Source organism: Alternaria postmessia (genome assembly GCF_024291825.1).
Source record: "Alternaria postmessia strain BMP 2775 chromosome Unknown scaffold_18, whole genome shotgun sequence".
Lineage (NCBI taxonomy): Eukaryota > Fungi > Ascomycota > Dothideomycetes > Pleosporales > Pleosporaceae > Alternaria > Alternaria postmessia.
Genome location: NW_026260091.1, coordinates 109,202 through 133,450, shown reverse-complemented (window position 1 = coordinate 133,450; position 24,249 = coordinate 109,202). Strand labels below are relative to the sequence as shown.

At 51.2% G+C, this 24,249-nt stretch overlaps 10 protein-coding genes across 10 annotated transcripts; 4 read left to right on the top strand and 6 right to left on the bottom strand.

Annotated features, from left to right (window-relative positions):
- Window positions 1–625: 625 nt before the first annotated feature.
- Window positions 626–2,681, bottom strand: J4E82_003994 (uncharacterized protein; the record flags this gene model as incomplete). Its single annotated transcript, XM_051730277.1, has 2 exons — window positions 626–2,597; window positions 2,656–2,681. 2 exons carry the CDS (start codon window positions 2,679–2,681, stop codon window positions 626–628), a joined length of 1,998 nt encoding a protein of 665 aa, XP_051589905.1.
- A 929-nt stretch (window positions 2,682–3,610) lies between these two features.
- Window positions 3,611–4,378, top strand: J4E82_003993 (uncharacterized protein; the record flags this gene model as incomplete). Its single annotated transcript, XM_051730276.1, has 1 exon — window positions 3,611–4,378. One exon carries the CDS (start codon window positions 3,611–3,613, stop codon window positions 4,376–4,378), a length of 768 nt encoding a protein of 255 aa, XP_051589904.1.
- Window positions 4,379–4,553: 175 nt separating this feature from the next.
- J4E82_003992 (uncharacterized protein) lies at window positions 4,554–5,456 on the bottom strand (the record flags this gene model as incomplete). Its single annotated transcript, XM_051730275.1, has 3 exons — window positions 4,554–4,631; window positions 4,681–5,332; window positions 5,386–5,456. 3 exons carry the CDS (start codon window positions 5,454–5,456, stop codon window positions 4,554–4,556), a joined length of 801 nt encoding a protein of 266 aa, XP_051589903.1.
- Window positions 5,457–5,833: 377 nt separating this feature from the next.
- Window positions 5,834–7,958, top strand: MDV1 (Mitochondrial fission protein; the record flags this gene model as incomplete). Its single annotated transcript, XM_051730274.1, has 3 exons — window positions 5,834–5,962; window positions 6,015–7,634; window positions 7,686–7,958. 3 exons carry the CDS (start codon window positions 5,834–5,836, stop codon window positions 7,956–7,958), a joined length of 2,022 nt encoding a protein of 673 aa, XP_051589902.1.
- Window positions 7,959–8,710: 752 nt separating this feature from the next.
- Window positions 8,711–10,824, top strand: J4E82_003990 (uncharacterized protein; the record flags this gene model as incomplete). The annotated part of the gene is made up of 2 exons (XM_051730273.1): window positions 8,711–10,751; window positions 10,808–10,824. 2 exons carry the CDS (start codon window positions 8,711–8,713, stop codon window positions 10,822–10,824), a joined length of 2,058 nt encoding a protein of 685 aa, XP_051589901.1.
- Window positions 10,825–11,728: 904 nt separating this feature from the next.
- On the bottom strand, window positions 11,729–14,308 carry J4E82_003989 (uncharacterized protein; the record flags this gene model as incomplete). Its single annotated transcript, XM_051730272.1, has 1 exon — window positions 11,729–14,308. The coding sequence occupies one exon, from the start codon at window positions 14,306–14,308 to the stop codon at window positions 11,729–11,731; it is 2,580 nt and encodes an 859-aa protein (XP_051589900.1).
- Window positions 14,309–17,122: 2,814 nt separating this feature from the next.
- J4E82_003988 (uncharacterized protein) lies at window positions 17,123–18,220 on the bottom strand (the record flags this gene model as incomplete). The annotated part of the gene is made up of 1 exon (XM_051730271.1): window positions 17,123–18,220. One exon carries the CDS (start codon window positions 18,218–18,220, stop codon window positions 17,123–17,125), a length of 1,098 nt encoding a protein of 365 aa, XP_051589899.1.
- Window positions 18,221–19,157: 937 nt separating this feature from the next.
- On the bottom strand, window positions 19,158–20,972 carry J4E82_003987 (uncharacterized protein; the record flags this gene model as incomplete). The annotated part of the gene is made up of 5 exons (XM_051730270.1): window positions 19,158–19,446; window positions 19,500–19,908; window positions 19,973–20,340; window positions 20,394–20,602; window positions 20,655–20,972. 5 exons carry the CDS (start codon window positions 20,970–20,972, stop codon window positions 19,158–19,160), a joined length of 1,593 nt encoding a protein of 530 aa, XP_051589898.1.
- An 830-nt stretch (window positions 20,973–21,802) lies between these two features.
- Window positions 21,803–22,792, top strand: QA3 (Quinate dehydrogenase; the record flags this gene model as incomplete). Its single annotated transcript, XM_051730269.1, has 2 exons — window positions 21,803–22,300; window positions 22,361–22,792. The coding sequence occupies 2 exons, from the start codon at window positions 21,803–21,805 to the stop codon at window positions 22,790–22,792; spliced, it is 930 nt and encodes a 309-aa protein (XP_051589897.1).
- Window positions 22,793–22,865: 73 nt separating this feature from the next.
- On the bottom strand, window positions 22,866–23,918 carry J4E82_003985 (uncharacterized protein; the record flags this gene model as incomplete). Its single annotated transcript, XM_051730268.1, has 2 exons — window positions 22,866–23,631; window positions 23,680–23,918. The coding sequence occupies 2 exons, from the start codon at window positions 23,916–23,918 to the stop codon at window positions 22,866–22,868; spliced, it is 1,005 nt and encodes a 334-aa protein (XP_051589896.1).
- Between the last annotated feature and the right edge of the window lie 331 nt (window positions 23,919–24,249).

Sequence of the window (24,249 nt, the reverse complement as noted above, 5' to 3'; positions counted from 1 at the left end):
AGTGACGAGAACCCCGATAATACTTCAATTAGTAATTCAGAAAGCGACTCTGGTGAAATCGTGGCTACGATACCGATGCATTGTGCAATTGTTTATTTCTTAAGAGTGCATCAGCAAGAAGAACTACAGCCGTCCTGTTGAACAGCACAGTCAATCATGCGTGTACATTTGAGTTATTCTATATCTTACTTTCTTTAAAGCCCAGCAGTAGAAGCCACGCACAGGCATTAATGGTATGATAACGATATCGATGCATGATGCGAATGTGTACCTCCCTAGCAGCACGGCTTCACCGAGTGCCCACCTCTTTCTCTAATAGCTAAGTGAAGCAACGCTACAAACAATCATACACAACGCGAGCGTAAGGAAAAAGATACCCAAACGCCAAGATGCGGACCTACCACAGCCGCTTCATAAGAAGCCGACTGGTGGTCTCAGGCATCAAACTCCGAAAGCAGGAGATGAAGAGATGTTCAAATCTCTCCATCTCATTCTACTTCAAAACAAAATACAAGCCGTTCCAACATAGGAGACTCATCCTTCAGATGCTAGTATGACTTTGCCAAAATTCCTACGATACGAATCCACCATTCCATGTGTTCAGCCTAGGCGTCTTACGGCGAGACTAATCAACCTTACGGAAGAGACGTTTTGCTGATGCAAGTAGGTTGCCAATAATGGCTGGTTCGATAGATGCTGGTGGAGGCTGACCCGATTCCAGATATCCGAGCTCGACTTCGCAGGGATCGCTGTCATAAGACCCATTGAAGATACTCCGAGATCTAAGCCCAGCCATATCGAAATACGGCAAACCGCCCGTCCGCCATCCCTGAGGCATGTTGTTTCCAGGTGGTATATTGGCGACTGAATCGTTGCCACGCCTCTCGTACTCGTCCAGTCGTTTCGTTATATGGATCGTCAGGTCACACAAATAGAAGCTGATTGGAATGGCTATAGAAAGTGCGAAGAATGGGTCCGTCTTGGTGCGGTCCAGCCAATAAGTTCGCGTTGGTGCGAAGGCCATAAGAACAAGCGTAGCAAGCACGCTGATAGCTGATGCAACGAAGCAGAACAGCTTCCCTCCACCGTTTCGAAGCATCACGAGCTCGCAGTAAGCGACCATAAACATGATGTATCCGAAGCCAGTCGCCATATGTACAAATGCTGCGCTGTTCGTGCCATCACCGTCTGATCGCGTGCGGATTGATTGGAGTACTGCTGCTATGCATAGCATGCCAAGGGAGGCCGATTTCTCCTTCTTGGAGTGTCGAAACCATTTAGCGATGAGGAAACATATTGCGAGTATGATAACAGGAGCGACAAGAGTGGTACACAACACTAAAATCTCTTCGAGAATACTTAGGCTTCGCTGCTTCCATGTTGGGTGAAGGTCGGCATTTGGACTCTGCGCGGCAACAATGGGACTGAGGGTTGCAGCGATCAAGACGAACCTGAAAGACCTGAACCCTCCAGACGCGGACGAAGACCTAAGCGAATCTTGTAGAGCGTGATGTAGCCAAGGGCAACTACAGACCCATCGCAGACTGGATATGATGATTGCAATAAAGCATTTCAGAGTGCGCATGCCGTATCGTTGTGGAGAGCTGAAATCGTATTGCCTGTGAGGTAGACCAAGCTTGTCAGTGGCCTCGGATTCCTTGTGTAGGATTTCGTGGCCCTGGACGCGTGTCGCGCCTGCACAAATTATATCCCCCAGCTCCAAGTGGATAACGTTGCCCACAAGTGAACCTTTGGTGGACATTGGGTGTCTCTTGCCTGACCGCAGAGCACTAGCAAGAAAGCTTTCTTCCGCTTCTTTTCTATCCGCGAATAGTTGTTGCGTTCTGTATCTTCTCAGGGTCGCTAGTCCCACGGCAACCATAATCACAGTGGATGGCAAAGCGACAACAACCCTTCCCCAGGAATATCCTTGAACCCCATACAGACTGAACTCGAGACTGAAGAGTGCTGCAGTAACGAAGAGCATGAGTACTTGATCGTTGTATGCGATCCACCCTATCTTGAGAACTTCGCTTTGCATGTGCTCCAGCTGTGTATCACAAGATACTCTGCTTTTGTGGTCAGCCACAGCATTCGATGGATTCGAGAGCGTCAGAGATGTCTCTGTATGGCTATGTGCAGATTCTTTGAGGTCTTGCTCGCCATATTTATCAAAAGGCTGTGGGATTTCGATGGCCTCCTCAATGCTCACTGTGTCATCGAGCTGGGCCTTTTCGGTACTTGGGTTAGGTTGCCTGTCTGCTCGTAGCCCTTCCTTGGTGGCCTCAAAACCGCTGAGCGCATCAAGAACACTGAGACTCTTTGATCCGTATGATTTGCCTAGTTGACCAAGGGAAGAGGCGATGTTCTCGTTTTCTCCCTTAGAGTTCGCTTCTGTGCCGGTGCCGGATTTAGGTATATCCTTTTCGTGCAGAATCCTCATCGTTAGAGACTTAGTCGCGGTCATAATCGGTCCCGCGCCCAATCTCGAATCTGAACCCATCGAGTCACTTGCGTATGGAACGCTTAGCAAAGCAGAATTGTTTCGTTTCATAGATGGTTGATCGATGCCATGCGTATGTACTGGTGACGTATCTCTTTTATCGAAAGTCAGCAACGTTCTTCATTGCATGCCATAAAGCTAGCAGCACATACCGATTACGGAGCCCACTCGCACTCATGTTGAGTGAAGCTGGTCCGATAAATCTACCTAAGAACGTGTACTTCCTGAATATGAGGGGTCTGGTAGTGAGCTTACTGGGATGTTGCTCCAAGTAACGAGAGACTTGATCGATGATTACGACAAGGCGGGTTTGCAGATTTCGAAGGGGTATAGGAGGATATACAGCAAATCTTCCTTCAAAAGAATGGGACAAGAAGAAAAGGGAAGAAGAAGGATGTGCACATGTTGCGATAGCTTCGAGGATCCCACATTCAGTGTAGCCTGGATCCGCCGACCACATACAGTATGCCACGAACGGTACTGACATGTAACAAAAGGCTAGCAAATTAAAGACAGCCCCAATTGTGATTATCAGCTGCCACCGACCATACAAGATGTGCCACGCGCTATGGCTGAGATACGGCTGAAGGCTGAGCGAGCGCCAGGCAGCCCCAAGCGAGGCTATGGGTCGCCGCTGGCCATACAGAGTATGCCACGGAAGAATGCCAAATTGCAGCTGAAGGCCGGGCAAGCAATATGAGATCGCGTGTGAGGCTGTAAGCCTCCACTGCATATGTAGAGTATGTCACCGGATAGTACTGTGTTGAGGTTCAGACAAGTCCTGTGCCTCATTCGAAAGACCGCAACAGTTGTTTGCCTCATTTCACTCGACCCCCCCACAAGCCGCACAAAGAAAATACTGTATATGCGAATTCACCTCACCGGCCATACACATAGGTACGATACCTTCTATCTTGCACGGATCATTTGCGCTGTTTCTCTGTCAACGACATGTCTGGGAGACCCAGTACTCCAGATGCTGGCTGCAAGTACGCAATCCTCCAATTCCAACATCATAATCAAGTCTTTGATCGAGTGATACCGCTCACAGACTGTACGTCGAACCCCAGAACTGTGAACTGGCACCGATCCGAGACTAATCGCCATATGACGAGCGACAAAGATGGCCCAGTTGCGCCTGGAAAGACAGAACACCATATCTCCTTGGACCACGCCCGAAATTTGCTGGATGATGTGGCAGTGCAGCAAGAATGCCAAGGTCGATCAGGAAGGCCGCTTGTATGGCTCGTCGAAGGCCCTGCAGCCAGGCTAGCTGTCCAGACATTACACTGGGTTGATCAAGAGTTGGACGGACGGAACGATGCACACAGATTGGTTCTCCAGTCTACATATGGTGTGGTTAGATTGCAGAACCATCACCGGACGTTCCTCCACAGTTGTATACTCACTGTCGCTCAAGTGGGTGGATACTGGCTGATTCGAAACCACGAAATCTCCCAAGACCGCATTCCCCACGGCGACAGGAATCCTTTCACATACACTGGAGTACCAGGAGTTAAACCAACAGGCGTCTTCGTTATATGTGCACTGCTATACGGTGTATTCGCGATGCTACAATACCACATCAATCGGGCGGACTACTTCCAGCAACTTTGTTTGATCATTGGACTTGCAGCAGGCCTTTTACTCAGTTCGTCGATTCCGTTCGCCGTAGCAGAATCGTCGGTATCGATACACACCCTTGCAGCTACAACCAGCGTGGCCATGGCATGTAGTGCTTATGGACATTGGACATGGCGGACGTTCTTCAGCACGCGAGAGATCAGGCTGGAGAAGATACTCGCAGAGTGGGGAGATGATGCGCAGGACATGGACATGAATGGGCATGTCATAAGATTTTGCGAGCTGCCTTGACCAGCTGCAATATTGATTGTGATAGTCAATGGTAAATATACTGGAGTATGGTGTCAGTGTTCTATCATCTAGAGGAACGAACGCTTCGGTTTTCGATACATGTTCGTCCACGCTGCAAGGATTGAATTCTCAGAGCGTCATGTAGTAGTTAGGTCGTCTTGATTGGATTAAAGATCTACTCCCATTGCGTGCCCTTTAGTCGTTGCATAAGGTACTCGACTTCAACTTCCTTGGTCAGAGGAATGACCCAATCCTGCGAGGTTGTTAGAATGCCCTGGTGAGAATGCAGTAGAATAACTTACCTTGTACATTCCGACTACTGCGTCTGCGTTTACCTTGGACGAACCATTAGCGCCCAGGTCTGGGTCTGTGCCGTACGTCTTCGCCTTTAGTCTCAACCTCTCCAGGACCTTCTTCTCCACGGCGGCATTTGTGATGGCCTCATCAATGCCCTTCCTGTCTTCGTCCTTGATCAACTTGACGAAGCGCTCAGTCTCCTGCTGGAACTTGGCCTCTGCAACGAACTTGCCAAAGTGTATCCTCCGCGACAAGGACTGGATGGTCATGACATCGCATGTGGCCGAGGATCCGTAGTTTTCTTGCGACTCGCCCCTGTCCTCGCGGTCGGTCGGGGCGCATGCTGCGGGTAAGATGTGCTTGATGTAGCAGTCTTTCAGTTGGGCGTTGACGTTGACATTGTTGGGGTGAAGGATCTGGGGGTAGTTGAGGGGCTTGAGGATGGGCTCTTGGAGGACTTCGGGGAAGAAGGGGTACTCGTCGGGCGACTGGTAGCGGCGGACGAGGGACTGTAGGCGCTCCTGCTCGCGCAGCATCCAGTCGAACAGGCTGGTGTCGGGCTCGCCAATGTCGACGCCGCCGGGCAGGTAGATGGTCTTGTTCAGCGGGAACTGGACGCGCTCAATCAGGTGGAAGGTGATTGTGTCCTCGAGACGACTGTTGTTGGCTGTCAGTTTGACTCAGACGCGCGCATGGTGGGGAGAGCGCACATGAGCTGGAAGCGGATGTTGGCCAGGTCCAGGGCCTTGGAGGCATCCGAGAGGTCAATGGCCGCGTCCATGGTTCCTCGTCGACAAGATGCAGAAAGAGGGAGCGTGTGCGTGTGCGTGAATGGTGTTGGCAGCCATGATAGTCGGCGCTGGTGGTACAACGAGCATGTACCCGACCATCGGCGCTGCTCTTCGGCCCATGACGCAGGCGCATTGCCGATGGCTGAGCTCCACCCACATGCAGCGAGAACAAGACCGCCCACCACCACCAGAGCGTCTTGTACATATCTATCCTTCTCTCAGCACCACCACGCGCCTCACCGCCTCCTGGCCCCTCCCATTGAGCACGCGAGCAGCACTGAGACTGGAATGCGAAGACAAATGATGACATAAAGACGGTTTCTTGCACTGCGCCGCCCGTTGAGTCCCACCCGCCACGCCTGCTCGCATGGCCTCGTCAACCGCCCGCAATGGATCACCAGGTCGCGGGAGGTCCACCAGCCCGCGCTCGCCCCGGTACTCGCAGGCCTTCGACGACAGCAATGACGAGGGCAGCTATCTAGACGCCCTCCCAGATGTAGCCCCACCGCAATTTCCAACTCGCAGACGGTGATGCTAATGCTCGCTAGACCCGCCATCTGCAAGCTTTTGGCAAAAAAGTGACTGCCACCGCTGGCAGCTTGATAGGCGCCGAAGGAGTCACCCAGCACTACCAGAACGCGATTGGGGAGCTCCACCGCGAGCTGAAGCGCCCTCTGATGCAGCGATCCGTCTTTTCCTTCGCCCAGACCACCCCCCGCGAGATCGTGCGCTCGCGAATCTCCGTCCCCGAGATCCAGCAGCGAGCACTGGCCTACATCCCCAACGACCTGCTGTCCAACATCCCCGAGGACAACAGCGAGTTCTCCCTCTTCCAGGGCTTCGAAGCCTCGCTGCCCGACAAGCCCGACAGCCATGCGAACAAACATGGCCGCCACAACGCGCGCGGCCAGAGGCTCATCGGCGCCGGCCAGGACGAAGACGACCCCAACGTCCCGCCGTCCATGCAGAAGCTGAGGAAGCAGAGAAACGCCATGGGCCACCGGTTAGAGATGATGGGCGTGCGGAAACACATGTGTGTCGCCGAAATACACGAAATCGACAACAAGATCGCGAACCTCAACACAATGCGCAAGATGGTGCTCGACCGCCTGGCCGGCCTTGAGCTCGAAGAGGGCGAGCTTGAGCAGGATCTCCTCACCGTGGACAACCGCATCGAGGACCTCCAAGAAGAGCTGGACGACGAAGCCGCATTGGCGCCCAAGACGGCAGAGTCGCAAACAAGCGAAGAACAGTCAGAAGGCAAGGGCGAATTCATGTCCGAGTCAATATACCAGAAGATACCGCAATCACCAAAGACGAAGAACAAGGCGAAGAGGCTTTCCAAGAGAATGTCCATGCCCGTACTACACGAACATCTGCAATCAGGATCCAAGATCAAGGAACTGCCCGCGCACATGGACTCCATCACCGCCATGGACTTTGACGCGCCATGGGGTATGATGGTCACGGCATCTCTGGATGACACCGTACGAGTATGGGATCTGAGCGCCGGCCGGTGCATCGGAATGCTTGAGGGTCATTTGTCTTCCGTGCGCTGCCTCCAGGTCGAAGAAAATATCGTTGCAACTGGCTCAATGGACGCTTCTATCAAGCTTTGGGACTTGAGCAAGGCTGAATATGCGCCCATGGACAACCGGATAAACAAGCACGATGAAGAAAGTGATGATGGTCTGGCCTTTGAGAACTCCGAAGACGCACCTCCTGCACCGCCATCGACCAGCATGCAGGATTGCCCTCTGTTCTCCCTCGAATCGCACGTCGATGAAGTCACTGCACTCCATTTCCGCGGCGACACTCTGGTTTCTGGCTCAGCTGATAAGACACTACGACAGTGGGATCTGGTCAAGGGACGATGCGTACAGACGCTTGATGTCCTTTGGGCCGCTGCTCAAGCAACCGCGACAAACACCTCTCAGAGCACATGGCGACAGACTGGACGCTCCGCTGATTCCTCTGCCGACTTCGTCGGCGCTATCCAAGTCTTCGATGCCGCACTGGCGTGTGGTACCGCAGACGGTATGGTACGCTTATGGGATCTGCGTAGCGGACAAGTACACCGAAGTCTCGTCGGCCACACAGGCCCTGTCACAGCTCTGCAATTCGACGACGTCCACCTCGTAACCGGTAGTGCCGATAGGAGTATACGTGTAAGTTCATCGTTTCCGTCTTCATCCAGGCTTGTTTACTGATATGAACAGATCTGGGATCTCCGAACCGGCGCCATTGCTGATGCCTATGCTTACGACCACCCCATCACCAGCATGATGTTCGACTCACGCCGCATTGTGTCTGCAGCGGGTGAGGACGTAGTCAAGGTTTACGATAAGACGGATGGAAGACACTGGAGCTGTGGACCCGGCGCTGACGAAAGCGACGAGACCAAGTATCCCACCATTGAGCATGTTAGGATAAAGGATGGCTATCTCGTTGAAGGACGCAGAGATGGTACAGTTGGTGTGTGGTCGTGCTAGTAGAGCTACTGAGCGGAGAGAATTGTATATAAGAACATGACTGGTGCGCATACATGCCAGTCATGGAAATGGCAGTGTTGTACTATTGCAGAATGCTTGTTGGAACATGACTATTCGACCAATCTGCCGATACCACAATGGCCGACATGTTTTTTACCATGCGTCAGTTGTGACGCATGTGGGCCGCTCAAGCCAATGTCTTGATGTAGCAGACTTTATCCACAATTCGCGTACTAAGCTCAACGAGATATGAAATCTGCCCGGGCGGGATGCATGCTTAGTGGAGGAGGAGATGGGCATTTATGATTGACACGGTTCAGATCGCAGTTTGTGGGATACATGTTGTTTGATTACAGTCAACCTTTCAACCTATACTAGCGTCGTGAAGACAACAAAATAATACAGTTCTGACGCGGCACGTTACAAGCACGCGTTTACTGGGGCCGATGGAAGCTTGGTTGTACGATGCAGGGATGGCCCGCGACGCTCCGATCTGCCATGGTGACGTAACGCTGAGCATGCCGACTAACATTTCCGCGCTTCCCTAGACGCCTACCCTGTTCCAATGCACCCGTCACACTTGTATAGTACATTCGCTTGTCCTATCTACCTATGATATTTCAACTCTAATTTTGCGATTGTTGAGTCAATTGCTCGCATACCTCACGCAGGCGCATCCTGCCCGCCATTCCTGTCCGCCCCAGCTTCCTCTCCCGCTTCCAGCTGCTCCGCGAGAGCTCTGAGTTCCCGCAATGCTACCACGACAAGCCGCGTCGCTATCACGCGGATACAATGCATCTTCTAGAGCCTCACTTCTCTGCAGAAGATTGCCCCGAGCGACGCCCGCACAATTCCGCGCTTCCTTTAGCAATGGCAGTCCAGCCTCTGCTTCGAGACGCGCTGCCCTACAAACCTCACAATTGAGCAAGCAAACCCCCACCACCACGGCGATAAGAACCGCCTCCACAAAACCTCTAGATGTTCCGCGATCGCGTTTTGCTCGCTATGCCTACAGAACAGCAGCAATGCTTGGCTCTTTCGTCGCCGTTAGCGGTGTTCTGGTCATCGCCTTCTTCGTCTACGACGCCTACACATACAACGAAGACCCCATCGCGACCGACATTCCCGTCTCAGAACTCGCACTCAGCCCGAGGAGAGGAGGACCAAAGAACCTGCCAATCGCCGACCACTTCGTAGACGACGATGAATGTCCTGAGAATAAGAAGCTCAAGCACAAGCCAAAGTTGGTCATATTGGGTACGGGCTGGGGCAGCGTGGCCCTCCTGAAGCAATTGAACCAGGATGACTACCACGTTGTTGTTATATCACCGTCCAACACCTTCCTCTTCACACCTATGCTGCCGTCTGCCACCGTAGGAACACTGGAGCTGCGATCCCTTGTCGAACCAGTCCGAAAAATTGTGCGAAGGGTGCGCGGGCATTTCCTCAAGGCCAAGGCCGAAGACGTCGAGTTCTCCGAGAAGCTCATCGAATGCTCAGCTGTCGATGCCCATGGTCAGGAGCAAAGATTCTACGTCCCTTACGATAAGCTGGTTGTTGGCGTCGGATCTGTCTCAAACTCCCACGGCGTCAAGGGTCTTGAGCACTGCCACTTCCTCAAGGATATCAGCGATGCTAGACTCATTCGCAACCAGGTCGTAAAGAATCTTGAACACGCATGCTTACCTACAACATCTGACGAGGAGAGGCGAAGGCTCCTGTCGTTTGTGGTTTGTGGTGGTGGACCCACTGGAGTAGAATTCGCAGCTGAGCTCTTCGACATGCTCAACGAGGACCTCTGCAAGCTCTACCCAAGACTTCTTCGCAACGAAATCTCCGTCCACGTCATCCAATCCCGCAGTCATATCCTGAACACCTACGAAGAGGCGCTGTCCCAGTACGCTGAGCAACGATTCGCACACGACTCTGTTGATATTCTCACAAATTCGCGCGTGAAGGAGGTCCAGTCAGACAAGATCCTCTTCTCACAAAAGGATGAAAATGGCAAGGTGGTAGTTAAGGAGATTCCAATGGGCTTCTGTCTTTGGTCAACCGGTGTTGCACAGACAGACCTTTGCAAGCGTCTCGCTGCTAAACTTGACGGCCAGAACAACAAGCATGCCCTCGAAACCGATACACACCTTCGTCTAAACGGTTCACCCCTCGGCGATGTATACGCTATTGGTGACTGCGCGACTGTCCAAAACAACGTCTCTGACCACATCGTAAACTTCCTCCGCACCACCGCCTGGGAGAAGGGTAAGGACCCCGAGAAGCTGCAGATTTCGTACTCAGACTGGCGCGGCATTGCCAAGCGCGTCAAGCAGCGCTTCCCACAGGCAGCAAATCACCTTCGCCGCCTGGACAAGCTATTCGAACAGTATGACAAGGACAAGTCTGGTACTCTAGACTTTGGCGAGCTTAGAGAGCTTCTCTTCCAGATTGACTCGAAGCTCACATCCCTACCCGCCACCGCTCAACGTGCCAACCAGCAGGGTGAATACCTCGGCCGCAAGTTCAACAAGATCGCTCAGGCAGCCCCTGGCATGGCACTCAACAACGTTGACTACGGCGACCTAGACGATGCAGTATACAAGGCGTTCGAGTACAAGCATCTTGGTAGCTTGGCCTACATTGGCAATGCAGCTATCTTCGACTACAACGGCTATGGCCTGAGCGGTGGTCTGTTGGCCGTCTACCTGTGGAGAGGTGTGTACTTTGCACAGAGTGTGAGCTTCAGGACGAGGTGTTTGCTTGCTATGGACTGGACTAAGAGAGCACTTTTTGGACGAGGTATGTTATTTCGTTGCTCACTTTCCTTGAATGTGACTAAGCTAACGTCAAAACAGACTTGATGAACTTCTAATCGATGCATGGCTTATTGTAGCGAAGTTTAGAGTGTATAGACCGACATCCTTTTTCGGCACCTCTTTGTATTCTCTTGTGTAGACTATTATTATTCTTTCTGTTCAAGAGGGCGGCGTGATGCTGCTCTTAATTCTATTCTATACTTTCAGATGACAAATGCAAAGCCTTGGTGATCTGTGCTTCACTTTGATTCCTTCTACCTTGTTCTAACGCCATAACCAACTGAAGTGTCTCGAGGCGGAAGCAGCCACAGTGACTGCTGATCCGGCTACTGAAAAAGCCACCGTTGTTTTCATAGTATTCACTATCACCGTCGAATGCTGGGCGAACCATGACGGCAACAGATACAAGAAGCCCGAGGACGACTGTCGCATCCTGCTTTCCTCATCCATGAACGTCTGTTCTGTGGCTGATTTGTACCGAAGTAGGTATGCGGATGTCCTCTTGGTGCAAAAAGAAGGGGTTGGAGACGATGGAGGCTGACTCCTTATACTTTCTGCAATATAGATTTCGTCTATATATCTGGGAACTGCAATGGCAGCAAAAAGCTGATCTTCGGTTTGGGGGAAACTAGGTGAATATTCCTCGTTCAACACCATCAAGGTATTCCACGACTGAGCTAGGAAACTCTTGGGGAAGAGCATCGACAGCCATCTTCCGTGGAGTAGCAACATAAACTGAGGAAGAGAACAGAATGAAGCAGAGTGTGCAATTGGGACCGCAGATCGTTTCCGTTGGCTTGTGTCCTTGCAACCACATTCAATATATGCCCATCGTTTTTGGGTTGAGATGAAGCCAGCTTGCGCAGCACTACCAAAGGCTGGCCTGCGCTGATGTGTACCTCCATGGTATTCTATGTTCATATGAAGCTCAAGACCTCAAAAACATCCAGAATCATGTTTTCATGGCTCTTGTTCGTCTGCCATGGCTTCGAGTCGTGTTCGGACCATATTAGGGTTTGATCGTCCTTGCTCGTCGGTCCAGCATTTCAATACCTCTTCCCGCATGATTCTGCGCGGAGCTCTCTTTCCTGTGAAAAGTTCGAATTGCGCGAATCCTTGTTCAGGTAATAGGTCAAGGCCGTCCAGACAGATCCAAGAGGCCGATGCTTCTTCACGAACTTGTTTCGTCAAGGGCGTATTGAGGGTACGATAAGCGAGCTCAATGACTACACCACCTGATGGTGACTGCATCCAGTGAAGGGGAAGCGTGAAATTGGGTGATGGCTCTTCGCCAACCGCGTGCGTGGGTATGCAGGAAACAATGACAGTGGGTGCGCGGAGATCGCTTGGCCAGGCTTCAGTCCTAGATTCGAGTATGCGGAATGTGGGTTGTGATCCTTGGACGAATGATGGGAAGAGCTTGGCTGCCGAAGGGCTCGCAGCTAGCTGAGAGAAGTAGTTGACTAGTTTCCGTGCATTCGGGACTGTTCGGTTGAAGATGACAATGTTCTTGATTCCAAGCTGTAGCATGGCATAGATCGCTGCTCTGGCCATTCCTCCTGACCCAATAACGAGGCTAGAGGTGGTAGTGGGCCGAACAGCGTTAGCTGGAGAGAGCCCCCTTCGTATACAGGATCTTATGCCTATCCAGTCAGTATTATCGCCGAACAGTGCTTTGACAGGCCCAGATTGGTTTCGTTCTTGGTAGAGCTCAACACCATCCGCATCGGGTATGCTTCCATCGCTGTTAAGATGACGGATTGGAAGGAGCGTGTTGATGGCTCCAATCGCTCGGGCATGTCGACTCAGGGAGTGAGTAAGTGCAATAGCATCCACTTTGAAAGGCTGGCTGACTGCAGTACCACCAAAGTTCGGTTTCCGCAACAACTCCCTTATGTTCTCGTCCAGTGTCGCAGTTTGAAGGCGATCGAAATGATGAGGCATGCCGCAGGCTCGGTATGCCGCGTTGTGCATAGCTGGGCTCAAGCTATACCCTGCTGCCGCGCCGATGATGTAAAACTCCATAGGATCGTACGTGAAAGACGCGTAGAGAATATGCGTCGCCTCTGTTACAGTAAGCCACGAAGTTTCTGGGTTCTCTTGCGCTCTGATCTCGAAGTTTGCACTTTTTCGAAGCTTTTCTGGTATTACAGGAGTAAGAACCTGGTTGAAGCAAGCGGAACGACGACCTGCGCGTCCAGTGTTGTAGCATATCATGGGTATCCTCTGTGACTTGGCGTATATGGTATTGCGGAATGATTGGATCGCGGCATTGTCATCCATAAAGTTTGCCGGCCTGGTAAAGCGTACAAGGCTACAACCTAAGCGCATTGCAGTGTCGTACTTCTCGAGCCAGAAAACATCGTACCAATCCATAGCTGCGTGCAGATGGCCAATTATCTTTGTTGATCCTCTCGACGCAACAATCGCTCGAATGAGTTCCTCGTCCATTGTCAGATCAACAGTGGCGAACTCAGGCGCCATCCGTAGGCCATACCATAAGTTCGCCAAATAAGAAGATGTGGAATGGCTGGCGCGTGTTGAAGGCGGCATGACGTGGAAGATAATCGGAGTCACGGTACTCCTCCGGACTCTAAATATGCTCTTGCTGATGTTTTCAGCGTGATCCGCCGTAAGCTGTGTTGGTTCGGTGACAATCTCAAATGCATCGCAGCCAAACTCCAGCTCTTCAATATCGACTTCCTCCGGCGTAAGATCGGATAGTTGTACTTGGACAGCACAAGTATAATTTCTCAGCTCCAAATCGACGTAGGACAGTGGAAAGTGGCCAGGGTCTAGCGTGGGCGCATCGCTTTTGATCTTCCGGTGTGTGTTTTGGGGAGATAGTATCAAAGCCAGAAATTTGAAAAACGTTCTCTCGGCTCGTTTCAGAGTCAAGAAAGCAGGAACAGAGGGCTGATGTGCAGGTGCAACTGAGAGATGGGCTGCATTCGTTTCGGAGATGTTGTAGAACTCATAGTTCGAGCACCGTCGGAAAACCGGAGTGCTAAGAGCAAGCAGCTCTCGAACTTTCGATTCGTCCGTGTCAAGATACTCTCGTACACTACGCACGTCGCGTGTAATGTGAATGACTGGGTGAGATGCCGAAAATTCGTGCAGCAGAGCTTGGCTGCTGCTATCCAACGGAAAACCTCCGTTGCAGACGATGATGGCGCCTCTGCTATAAGTTTTCAGTGTGTCGCGTAAGATCTCTTCTTGCCTGAGACTGCGGTTTGAAGATCCAAATTGTTTGCGATATGCAGTGGTCGAGAAGCCTGTTGCAGAGTGGAAGACACTCTCCATGTCGATGACCCTTCGCTGACAGGCTACCGAAGCCATCATAGCCAACGTTGCTTTGCCTGTTCCATGCATCCCAATGAGCACGATAGACGCTCTGGAGTCAAATACTCTCCGGCATTCATACTGTGAGGGTGCCGGTGTTGACCTTGCCGAATTCGGTAAACTTCGCTGTTTGGACGCAGGCGGAGATGGTGTTGGCAGAGAAGAGCGTCCATCCTTCGCTCCGGTTTCAGTGTTCATTGCGGCAAATGAACGCTTGGTACCAACCGTCACGGAAGCCATCGCTTACAGAATTTGCGATCCGAAATTGTCTCGAGGTGTCAACAGCATGAAGCACAGCATGGCGTTGCAATTGGCAGCGACAGGTGTCTTAGCGAAGCACGTGATGTCGGTCCGCCCCGCTTTTCCTCGGGGGTAAAACTTTATCCTCCTGCACAGACGCTTCCCCAGCTTCTCCACTGCCTCACTCGGTAAGCTCGATGGCTTCTTTCGTAAGCTACTTGGACGAAAGATGTCTGGATACCCAGTGCCCGTACGATCTTCAATCCATTCCTTTGGCAAGGCTCCATGAGGCGCTGCTTCGCTCTTTTTGCGACGCGAAAGAAGAGCTGTCCGACCTATGTCTTTGCAACCCCAGGAAAAACGCCGCCAGGCCACACAAGATGTACCGGTAAAACGATTTCGGGTATCAAGAGCGTGCGATCAATGCCGCAACGCTCGCGAGAAGTGTGATGCAAATCAGCCCAACTGCTCTCCCTGCTTGCAGGCTAGGCGCATTTGTACCTATACATCAAATCCTAAGAAACGAGGACTACAACCTGGGTACATACGCACCCTTGAAATGACATTGGCCTTCATCTTCCAACAAAACACTGAAATCGAGTCTTTGGTACACGACCAGTTAGCCCAAAGGAATACAGTCTTGCTAGCAAGGGGTACTAAAGAATCAAACCGTTTACACAAGAGCTGGACCAAGAGCAGATTTTGTCGGGACGTCACCAAAGCATTATCTGGAGAGCAGATAGGGGCAAGCGAAGACAGACTGCCAAGCTCCGACGATGACAGTGAGGTCGATACCGAGGATGCAACACTTCTTCAGATGACACCAAAACCTCAGTCTCAGCATTCGGTATTAGTTCCAGATTGGAATAATGATAAACGCTGACATTAGCAGGCTTCGTGGCAAAGCGGTGCAAGTTACATGTCCCAAGAGATGGGTCCACCTTCGATACCGGATCTCCATTCCCCTAGTCTGCAACAGTCTACGGGCTCTTCGTCTCTTACACCGTTACCTGGCGACTGCTGGCGGCTGATCGAGATATACTGTACTTATACGCAATGCTGGCTTCCTATCGCAGACAAGCTTGAGATCCTGAAGCTATCGTATTCTTATCCGGAACGAGGACTGGCCCTTTCCTGCGATATGTCGAGCTCGGGAAGTCATGCCGAGATGTGGAGCATGTTCGCAGTGGGTTCCTCGCAGGACGACAACAATGTCACTGGAGAAAGCTACCGTGCATGGTCGCCAATCAAGCTTTACAATATTGCTAGACAGCTCATCCCTGACGAGTTAGGCAACTTCGAGTTGGATCACGTGAAGGCTCTTCTTAATCTGGCCTTATTCAACATCAACAGAAGACTTTTTGATGCTTCTTGGCATCTAGTTGGCGCTGCTTTGCGAATATCACTCATGCTTGCTGAAACATCGGATGTAGCTGCGTCTCGACGAAAGCATGTCATGTCTGGTTGTTTCGTACTTGACAGTCTCCTTTCTCTACATTTGAAACGACGTCCTTATCTCGACAGGGCTGAACTGTCGTGGATGGGCAAGATAGAAGAGGATGGAATGGAAGAATGGCAGCCGTGGAGTGGGCATCTTAATCTTGATCCAACGCGTCGGTCGAATTCTCCAACACTTGCCTTGAGTACCTTCAACGCTCTCTTGGAGTTGGTTGATATTCTCGGGTGTACCTCTAGGGAGCAGACAGCACCAAATTTCCTACATGAGATGATCGGTCGGCTTGAGATGTGGAAATCGGCACTACCACAGAAACTTGAATACATCCGGAAAGACTCTGCCTTTACTCCAGCAACGCCGCCCGCGTTACTCTTGCGATTCACATATCTTGTTACTGCGTTCACGCTTGTCCCCTCACAGGCATGGCTTCAGCAGATCTTAGATATGTTGAGCGTACTGCAACGGCAACTTGGAGCCACGAGAATGCCAGCGATCATTGCTTGCCTATTACAAAGTATCAGGAGAAGTACCGCTAGTTTAAACCTAGATCAACCGACTCACACCCGGATTCGAGAATTGTTTGCCGCGCTCGGCCAATCATCCTATGAGCCTTCAGAAGGAGCATCAACAGGTTTAAGATCGGTATCTATTAGCCGAAGAGATACATCTTCAGAAAATCCTGGGACTTTACAGACCTCTCCCCAACCTCTTGTACCACAACTTCGTGGCCCGTTCGTTGAACGATACCAGCAACCACCTGACCCTTCTAGTATGGTTCATGGCACACTACCAGACATGGATAGCAATCACCAAGGACATAGTGTACCGCCATTTGAACCAAACTTATTCGACTTCGGGATGGCAGGACCAATCTTCGATCCCCATGATCCCTATAATGCTTTGGTGTCTGGTGACTTGGGAAGCTTTCTCGATGACTTCGCTTCGAAACACGGTGCCAAAAAACTGCAGAACCAGCCGCAGTTCATGGAGAACCTAGGTTTCTCGTCAGAAGTCAGCATGGCCGACCTTTTAGCAGCGGACCCTGGGCGGTTCATGCCTACCGCGTCGAACATGGGCGCAGACAACAGCGAGGAATCTCCCCAATTTCCGTTGAACACATTTTATGATGCTGGATGAGACCAAAAGTAGCCCCTAGATGAGATTTGATCCGAGCGTACAGCCGAGATGTGCGTGCTTCATATCATGCTCGAGACGCTTAAGAACGATGCTTGATTGTTGGGTATCTTCTACGTTCGAACCACCAAAACGCCAAAACAATATAGGTTGTCAAATCAAACAAAATATCAGCTCCGACCTTACAACCGCGCATACTCGGCTTGTTCAGTCCTATTGACTTCGTTACGCGTTTTACCCACTGATTTCGACCCATCACATCTCACTCCTGGATCAAGTTGCAAATCATAGCACATGGATAACCACGCATTCGCAGCACGCTCCGCGAGCTCTTCGACAACTCCATGATCCTCACTGTTCATGACTCGATTGAACAATTCCATGCTGACCCAGCCGTCAAAGCCGATGTCCTTGATGATAGCGTGTGCGACATCTTTGACAGGCAAGTACGCTCCACGGCTACTCTCGCCATAAAACAGCCTGCAATTTCTGCTCCAAGACATGCGTGCCGGTTGTTCAGCATTATAGAAAGGGTGACCAGGTCGCAGAGGTTGTTCGAGACGCTCAGCATCGACAATCTGGATGAAGAAGATCTTCTCTTTATGAGGCTTGATCTGCGTGACCAGCCGCTGTATTGACTCGCGAACTTCCTGATCGGCACCTGCGACCTTTCCAGTTTCCGAGGTGGGGTCTGCATATATCCTGCCCAAGATGTTGAAGCTGTCCAAACAGATGCCAAAATTCGGTCGGTCAACGCTTTGTACGATGTCCCAACACATCTCCCATTTGTCAACGTGTGTTCCCCAACTTAGACTTTCGTATGCGAATCGGATGATTGGTGTCTGCTGTAACCCTAGATCTGCGATCTCTTGAAGGTCGCCTACGATGAGGTTGATATCGGAAGAACACTCGTCCTGGGAAAGGAAGGTTGAGGGCACTTGCACGATATCGGTCTGGAGGACATGTGCCAATTGCATCCAAAGCTTCATCTCTTCGATCCGCTCAGCATGTCGCTTCCTGTCCAAGAGACCCTCGTAGTGCATAAATGGCTGCAGACAAATGATCTCAAGATCCAATGAAGAGCATAGGTCACGGACCGAGGCAGCGCCTGCCAGGAGATCGGACGGAGAGTCGGACCCGGAGTGATCAACCAAGTCTTCGTAGAAGAGTTCGATGCCCTCTAATCCATGTTTTGCAGCCATAGAGAGCTTGTATTCGAGGCTGTGGCCAGCGTAGCACCGGCCTAGAGACATAGACGAGATACCCGGACGGCACGCCATGATGTGATGCTGATGGAAGAAGGATGCGGAATTTTGTGTAGTGTATAGTATGATATTGTAAGGACGAAACTATAGAGTTGAGGATTGCAAAGCTAGCAATTGCAGTGACTCGACTGATAAGACGTCTATGAGGTGACTGACGTATATCTAAGACCGTTCACAACCGTCCGAGATCTTGATCTACACACCCTCCACCACCGCTTCCTACCGTGTAAATACGCGGTAAATACTACTGATTCAGACAAGCTCGGCGAATACTGGATGCTGAATACCCCGGAATAATGCTGGAAAATGTGAGACGGTGCCTTTCGCAACCGTGCTGTTCCGGCGCAAGCAGTGGGAAAGCACGCCCTGGTGTCGGTGCAGATGGAGGTTTGGCGCTAGCCGAGCGGAAAAGAACTTACACCCCGAGCACGGCGCCACTTCGGTCACCGATTGTTGTTTCCGCGGTACCACTGCGAGCTCGGCACAGAAGGAATGTGGAGATGGCGACGAAGGCGTTATTTCTGCTGGTAACGATGAGCGGTTCGTAGCCGACATAGCCGTTGATCCTGAAGGTGTCAATGGTCATCCCGTGAAAGGTGACAATACTTTGTATGCTGCAGGGTCTATGATGTCACTGTGGTCACTCATTCGACTTGTATGTTGCAATCAAATTATCGTCTCGAAATACTCCGAGATTTCTTAGGCAATGATTTTGGTGGGGGGTTTTGTCGCGAACGTGTAGAATGGACTGTCTCTGAGCATAGCGTCGGTACACAAGCTACTGTGAAGGCTTTTTCTATCATTATTGTTGGGCTGCTGAAACATCCGTAAGCGATACATCACGACGAATGATCTTCGCAGCTCAGATTTGTATGGTTGGAGAGTGGCTTTGGTGAAATTGATTGTTCCATTGCTATGTACGACATTGCACGTGTGCAAGACAATCGAGCGCTTAAGCCATCTCTTTGTGTTCATCCGCCCTTGCCTTCTCATCCCTGATTACGAGGTTCACTTCCTCGTTCTCCTTCATCCTGTCAACCAGGACGCCGTGTGCCTTGAATGCAGGCTTGATGGTGAAGAGCTCGTCCATGCGCTCGAGTGGGATACCCTTGGTTTCAGGAATCAAGAAGAATACGAACGGTATGCTGAGCAGCATAAGGGATGCGAAGAACATGTATACTCCGTAGCCCATGGCACTAAACATTTGAGGAGTGAATCTTGAGATGATGAAGTTCCAGAACCTGCAAAGGTATCAGTAAATGTCTTACAGGCATTTCGTACAGTGAAAACTTACCAGTTGTTAGCCGCAGCAAAAGCTTGACCCAGAGAACGGGTCTGCTGGCTGTACATCTCGGAGTTGATGACCCATGGGGTACCGTTCCATGAGGGGGTGTAAAAGGCAGTCCAGAGGTAGAAGAAGAAGACTGCGCTGATACCGCCGGAGGAGAGGTTGCCTGAGGGGTTAGGGTTGTTCGCGGGGTCTGCGATCTTGATGTAGGCAGCAATGTACCACATGCAGAGAGAGCCACCTAGAGCACCATACATAAGGAGCTTGGTGCGACCGAGACGATCGATCAACCAGATGAGCCAGACAAAAGTCAAAACGCATTTGACGACACCGAAGATACCAGTGGTAAGGAACCCTTCAGTAACGCCAAGACTCTTGAAGACGGTTGGAGAGTAGTAGTTGATCGCGTTAATTCCTGATTAAGGTACACAAAGTCAGCAAACGTTTCACATGCAGTTTTTAAAGAGACAATTGCTTACCAGATCCGTTCTGCCAAAGGAACAGCATGCCGCCGAGGAAGAGGCGGTATTGTACCTTGCGATGCTTAAGCGCAAGGAATGGCTTCCAGAAACCGGGTCCAACGGTAAGTCTGTCGTGTTCGACTTGAGCATCTATAGCCTCAAGCTCTTCCATGATGTATGGGTGGTCTTCGGGGAGGTTGCGGATCCAGCAGAGATCCTTCAGCGCTTGCTCGCGCTTCCCCTTGCTCAAACACCATCGGGGTGATTCTCTCATCCAGAAAGCACCGAGCAACAAGCAGCCAGCGGGAATGAGTTGCACGGCAAAAGGAATGATCCATTGCTTGTGAGAAGGCGCCATGGTCTCTTGGAGACCATAGTTGATCCAGCTATCTACGAGTTAGCGTGTGCTGTTCGCGAATGATGATCGTGCTTGACTTACAATCCAACGAGACCTCCCATCTGCCATCCGAGCTCGTAGATACCAACAAGTCGTCCACGAACAGCTGGCGGTGACAGTTCGGAGATATAGATTGGGACCATGTTACTGCATCCACCTACCCCCAAGCCTGCTAGAACACGGCCACCAATGATCAAACCGAGACCTCGGTCGCCATTGGCACCCAACATCATACCAGCGCCCACGATGAACTGAATGTATCAGTGACCGCTCTTACTATCAGGAAAGCATTGAGTGACTCACTATGAGGACCCAGAGAATAAGAGACTTCCTCCTGCCGATGTAGTGACTGGATGCATATGCTCCAAAAGCACCGAAGAAAGCACCAGCTTGGTATACCGAGACGATGTTGGCCTTGGTGAGGTTTAGGTCTGCGGGATCCATCTCCGCGAAGCCAAATTCTTCAACGAAAGATGGTAGAGCCAGTGTCGTGCCAATGAAGGCACTGTCGTAACCAATCATGCACGCTGCCCATGATGCGACACATGCTGCTGTGTAGACTCTCCAGTTGTAGACAGCCTTGGGCGTCGGTCGGTCCTCGACGAGGGTAAGGAGACCCATGTTGAAGTCGAAGAATCGGTGTGCTTGTAGACTTCAAGGTTGCTGGTCTCTGTTGGTGCCGAAGTAGAGATTGAGGTCGTCAGCCAGGCAAGTAGGCTTGGCTTGGGCGAGATGAAAGAGCAATCCAACAGATGAAGATCAGTCTGCACCTATATATCCTAGCCGAGATGAGTCCGATAACGTGCTGTTTTGCGGAGAATGTGGAGAAAACGCCACAAACCCCATGGAGATGAGCTACGAAGGAGTCAAACAATCGCGCACACACTCATTGGCCGTCTGGTTCGTAGAGAGGTTGATGCTGACCTTGGCCCGGAAGAATCGCTAAGCACCCCAGGAAGAATCGGACACTGTGCGATCGCATGGAGAAGCCATGCTCTCGCCGACCCCAGACTGGACCCGGGAACCTGAGTTTTCACGCCAGTCATTCCTAGTCGGGAAGTGATGGAATTACCCAGAGGGTTGGTGATGTCGCAGGGTCCGGAAGCGCATTTACACGCGAGGTTTAGTGGCCGGAGCTTTCTCGCTGATTGGATGAATCGCGTAGCAGTCAGAAGAACACCGGTCAGTAGCATCAACGTCAACACGCTTGACTCGCGTCTTCTCCACGTGCGACATGACTTTTTCCGGTTCCCAACGCGTTGAATCTGGGGTATTGGCGCATGCGTTAGACGGCATGATAGAACACGCCTTGAGCTTTACCACCAGCATCATTCTTTCAATATCTCATCATCTGGAACAGCATCAGTTATCAATTACTCGGCAAACCTCACCAACCATCAATTCCATTCCCTGAATATCCGACACGCAACACACGACACCTACATACCATCATGTCCACTGAACCCAGCATACCGGAGGTATCGCAAACCGAGCGCCATGGCTACCTCTTCGGCCACCCAATCGCACACTCGATGTCGCCTTTATTACACAAGACTGTATACGACAACCTAGGGTTAAACTGGGCACAATATCCTTTGGAGTCGAGAGACATGAGCTTGTTCCTACAACTGATCAGACATCCTCATTTCTACGGAGCTTCGGTGACAATGCCTCACAAAGTCGCGATACTCAAACACCTTGATGGTCTTACAGAAGAGGGACAGGATGTAGGCGCAGTAAATACCCTCTTCATCCAAGAAGACGCTTCTGGAAATCGGTTATACATGGGTACCAATACCGACGTGATAGGCATAAGGGATGCGTTCGCATACAACGTAGAACCAACCAAGTTTGAGAACAGGCCAGCGTTGGTGATCGGCGGAGGCGGTGCAGCAAGAAGCGCAGTCTACGCGTTGAGAAAATGGATGAAGGCCAGCGCGATATATCTCGTGAGTTTTATACTACAAAAGATTCAAGGTTTGAAGATGATGCTGATAGTGAACTCTCAGGTCAACCGGGACCCATCAGAAGTCGAAGCTGTAATAAGCGAATGCACAACCCGCGGCTATGGCGACTCTCTCGTCCACGTTTCCACCGTCGCACAAGCACAGAGTATAGAGGGTGTTGGTGCAATCGTAGCCTGCGTACCAAACTTCACACCCGTCACACCAGCTGAGATTGAGGCGCGGCAAGTTCTTGAATGCTTTTTGGCGAAACCACACAAGGGAGCGCTACTAGAGATGTGTTACCATCCGACCACTTGGACGGAGATCGCGGAAGTAGGAAAGCAGAATGACTGGCAGATTGTGCTGGGAACGGAGGCATTAATATACCAGGGACTGGAACAAGATCGCTATTGGACCGGAAAGGCAGTAGCTGAGTTGCCAGTTGAGAAGGTGCAAGAAGCTATCGCCAGGAAGCTGAGCGAGGCAAGATTGTAGTCGTTAATCGAACTGAACATATCTACGTATACTTGTCACAGGCCATGAGCTCGAAGCGTGATACGAAAACTATTTACGCTCCAGGTCGCGAATAGTCGAGATTACGGACCCGCCGCCATACCTCACGTACTGTCCTTTCTTGACTCTGTCGCCCTGTTTCCGTCGGCGATGGTCCAGCGGGTCTGATAGCCAAATACAACCGACTCCCTAGCTTCACTTCTTCAATAGGCGCATTGGCCTCATCCTCCGGGGGGTTCGCCGTCGTGACCAGTCCTCCAGCTTCGTGTAAGATAGCAATGCCAGCCGCAACATCCCATTCCCAACACCCTCCTTCCCACCAGATATCAAACGCTCCCATAGCAACATATGCCAGATCTAGTGTTGCACTTCCTAGACTTCTAACTCCATGAACCATGCCTCCTCTCCCCTGTCTTCCTCCAATCTCAGCCGCCATATTGACAAAACTCTCAATCTTGCGATGCATATTGCCATCTGGCGTATCTCTTCTATCCTTGCCCCATTCACATGAGAAGATACAACCACTAGGCGCCTTTGCCGGCATGGGTGGTATGGGGTTGCGCACCAGCGGGAGACGTTGAGTTTCGTTGTAGAAGGCGCCGCGACCAGCGCAGGACGAGAAGAATTGGTTCGTGAAGGGCGCGTATATGACGCCAATGAGCGGTTTGGATTTGTGTATGAAGGCGATGCTCACGCAGAACATGGGGAACAGGTGGATATAGTTTACTGTTCCGTCGAGAGGGTCGACACACCACGTAGGTGAGGCGTCGATTAGGTAGTCGCGGGAGGAGCCTTTGCTATACGATTCTTCGCCGACAAACCTGTAAACGATCAATATATACTTCTGTTATCGAAGATTGAAGACATACGTGTGCTTGGGGTACTTCTCAGCTATTGCCTTCTTGATAAATGCCTCAACATCCTCGTCCGTCTCAGTAACCAAATCGACAGCATTCTCTTTCTGAACATGTTCCTTCTCTTCGCCTGACGCATTCCCACCATCGATTCTCAATTGCGCGGCATCCATGAGCATCTTACCCGCCTTCCGCCCCAACTGGACAGCAAACGCGTAGATCTCATCGAGTTCTTCTCTTGAAATGTCCGTCATGTTGATTGCCTGTTGTCGTGTATACAAAGAATACTAGATTGGCATGGCAGAAACGCCATGGCGAACCAACACGCGCCAGAAGCGATCGCGTCGCACATCATCCGTCTAAAGCCGTATCGGCTAGGAACGGAAAGGGTCCTGATAGCTACATGTAGGGAAGTGGGACGTCATTCTTTGAGATTGGAAGCAAGACGGCCGATCGTAAGGGTGGGGGTAAGGACTTTTCCCTTTCCGAAAGCCACCGGAATCTCGGAACGAGCGTGCACTGAGACCATACGCGACACGAAAGACAGATCAGTCGTGTTATCGCAATATCTCCCAACATCAGCAC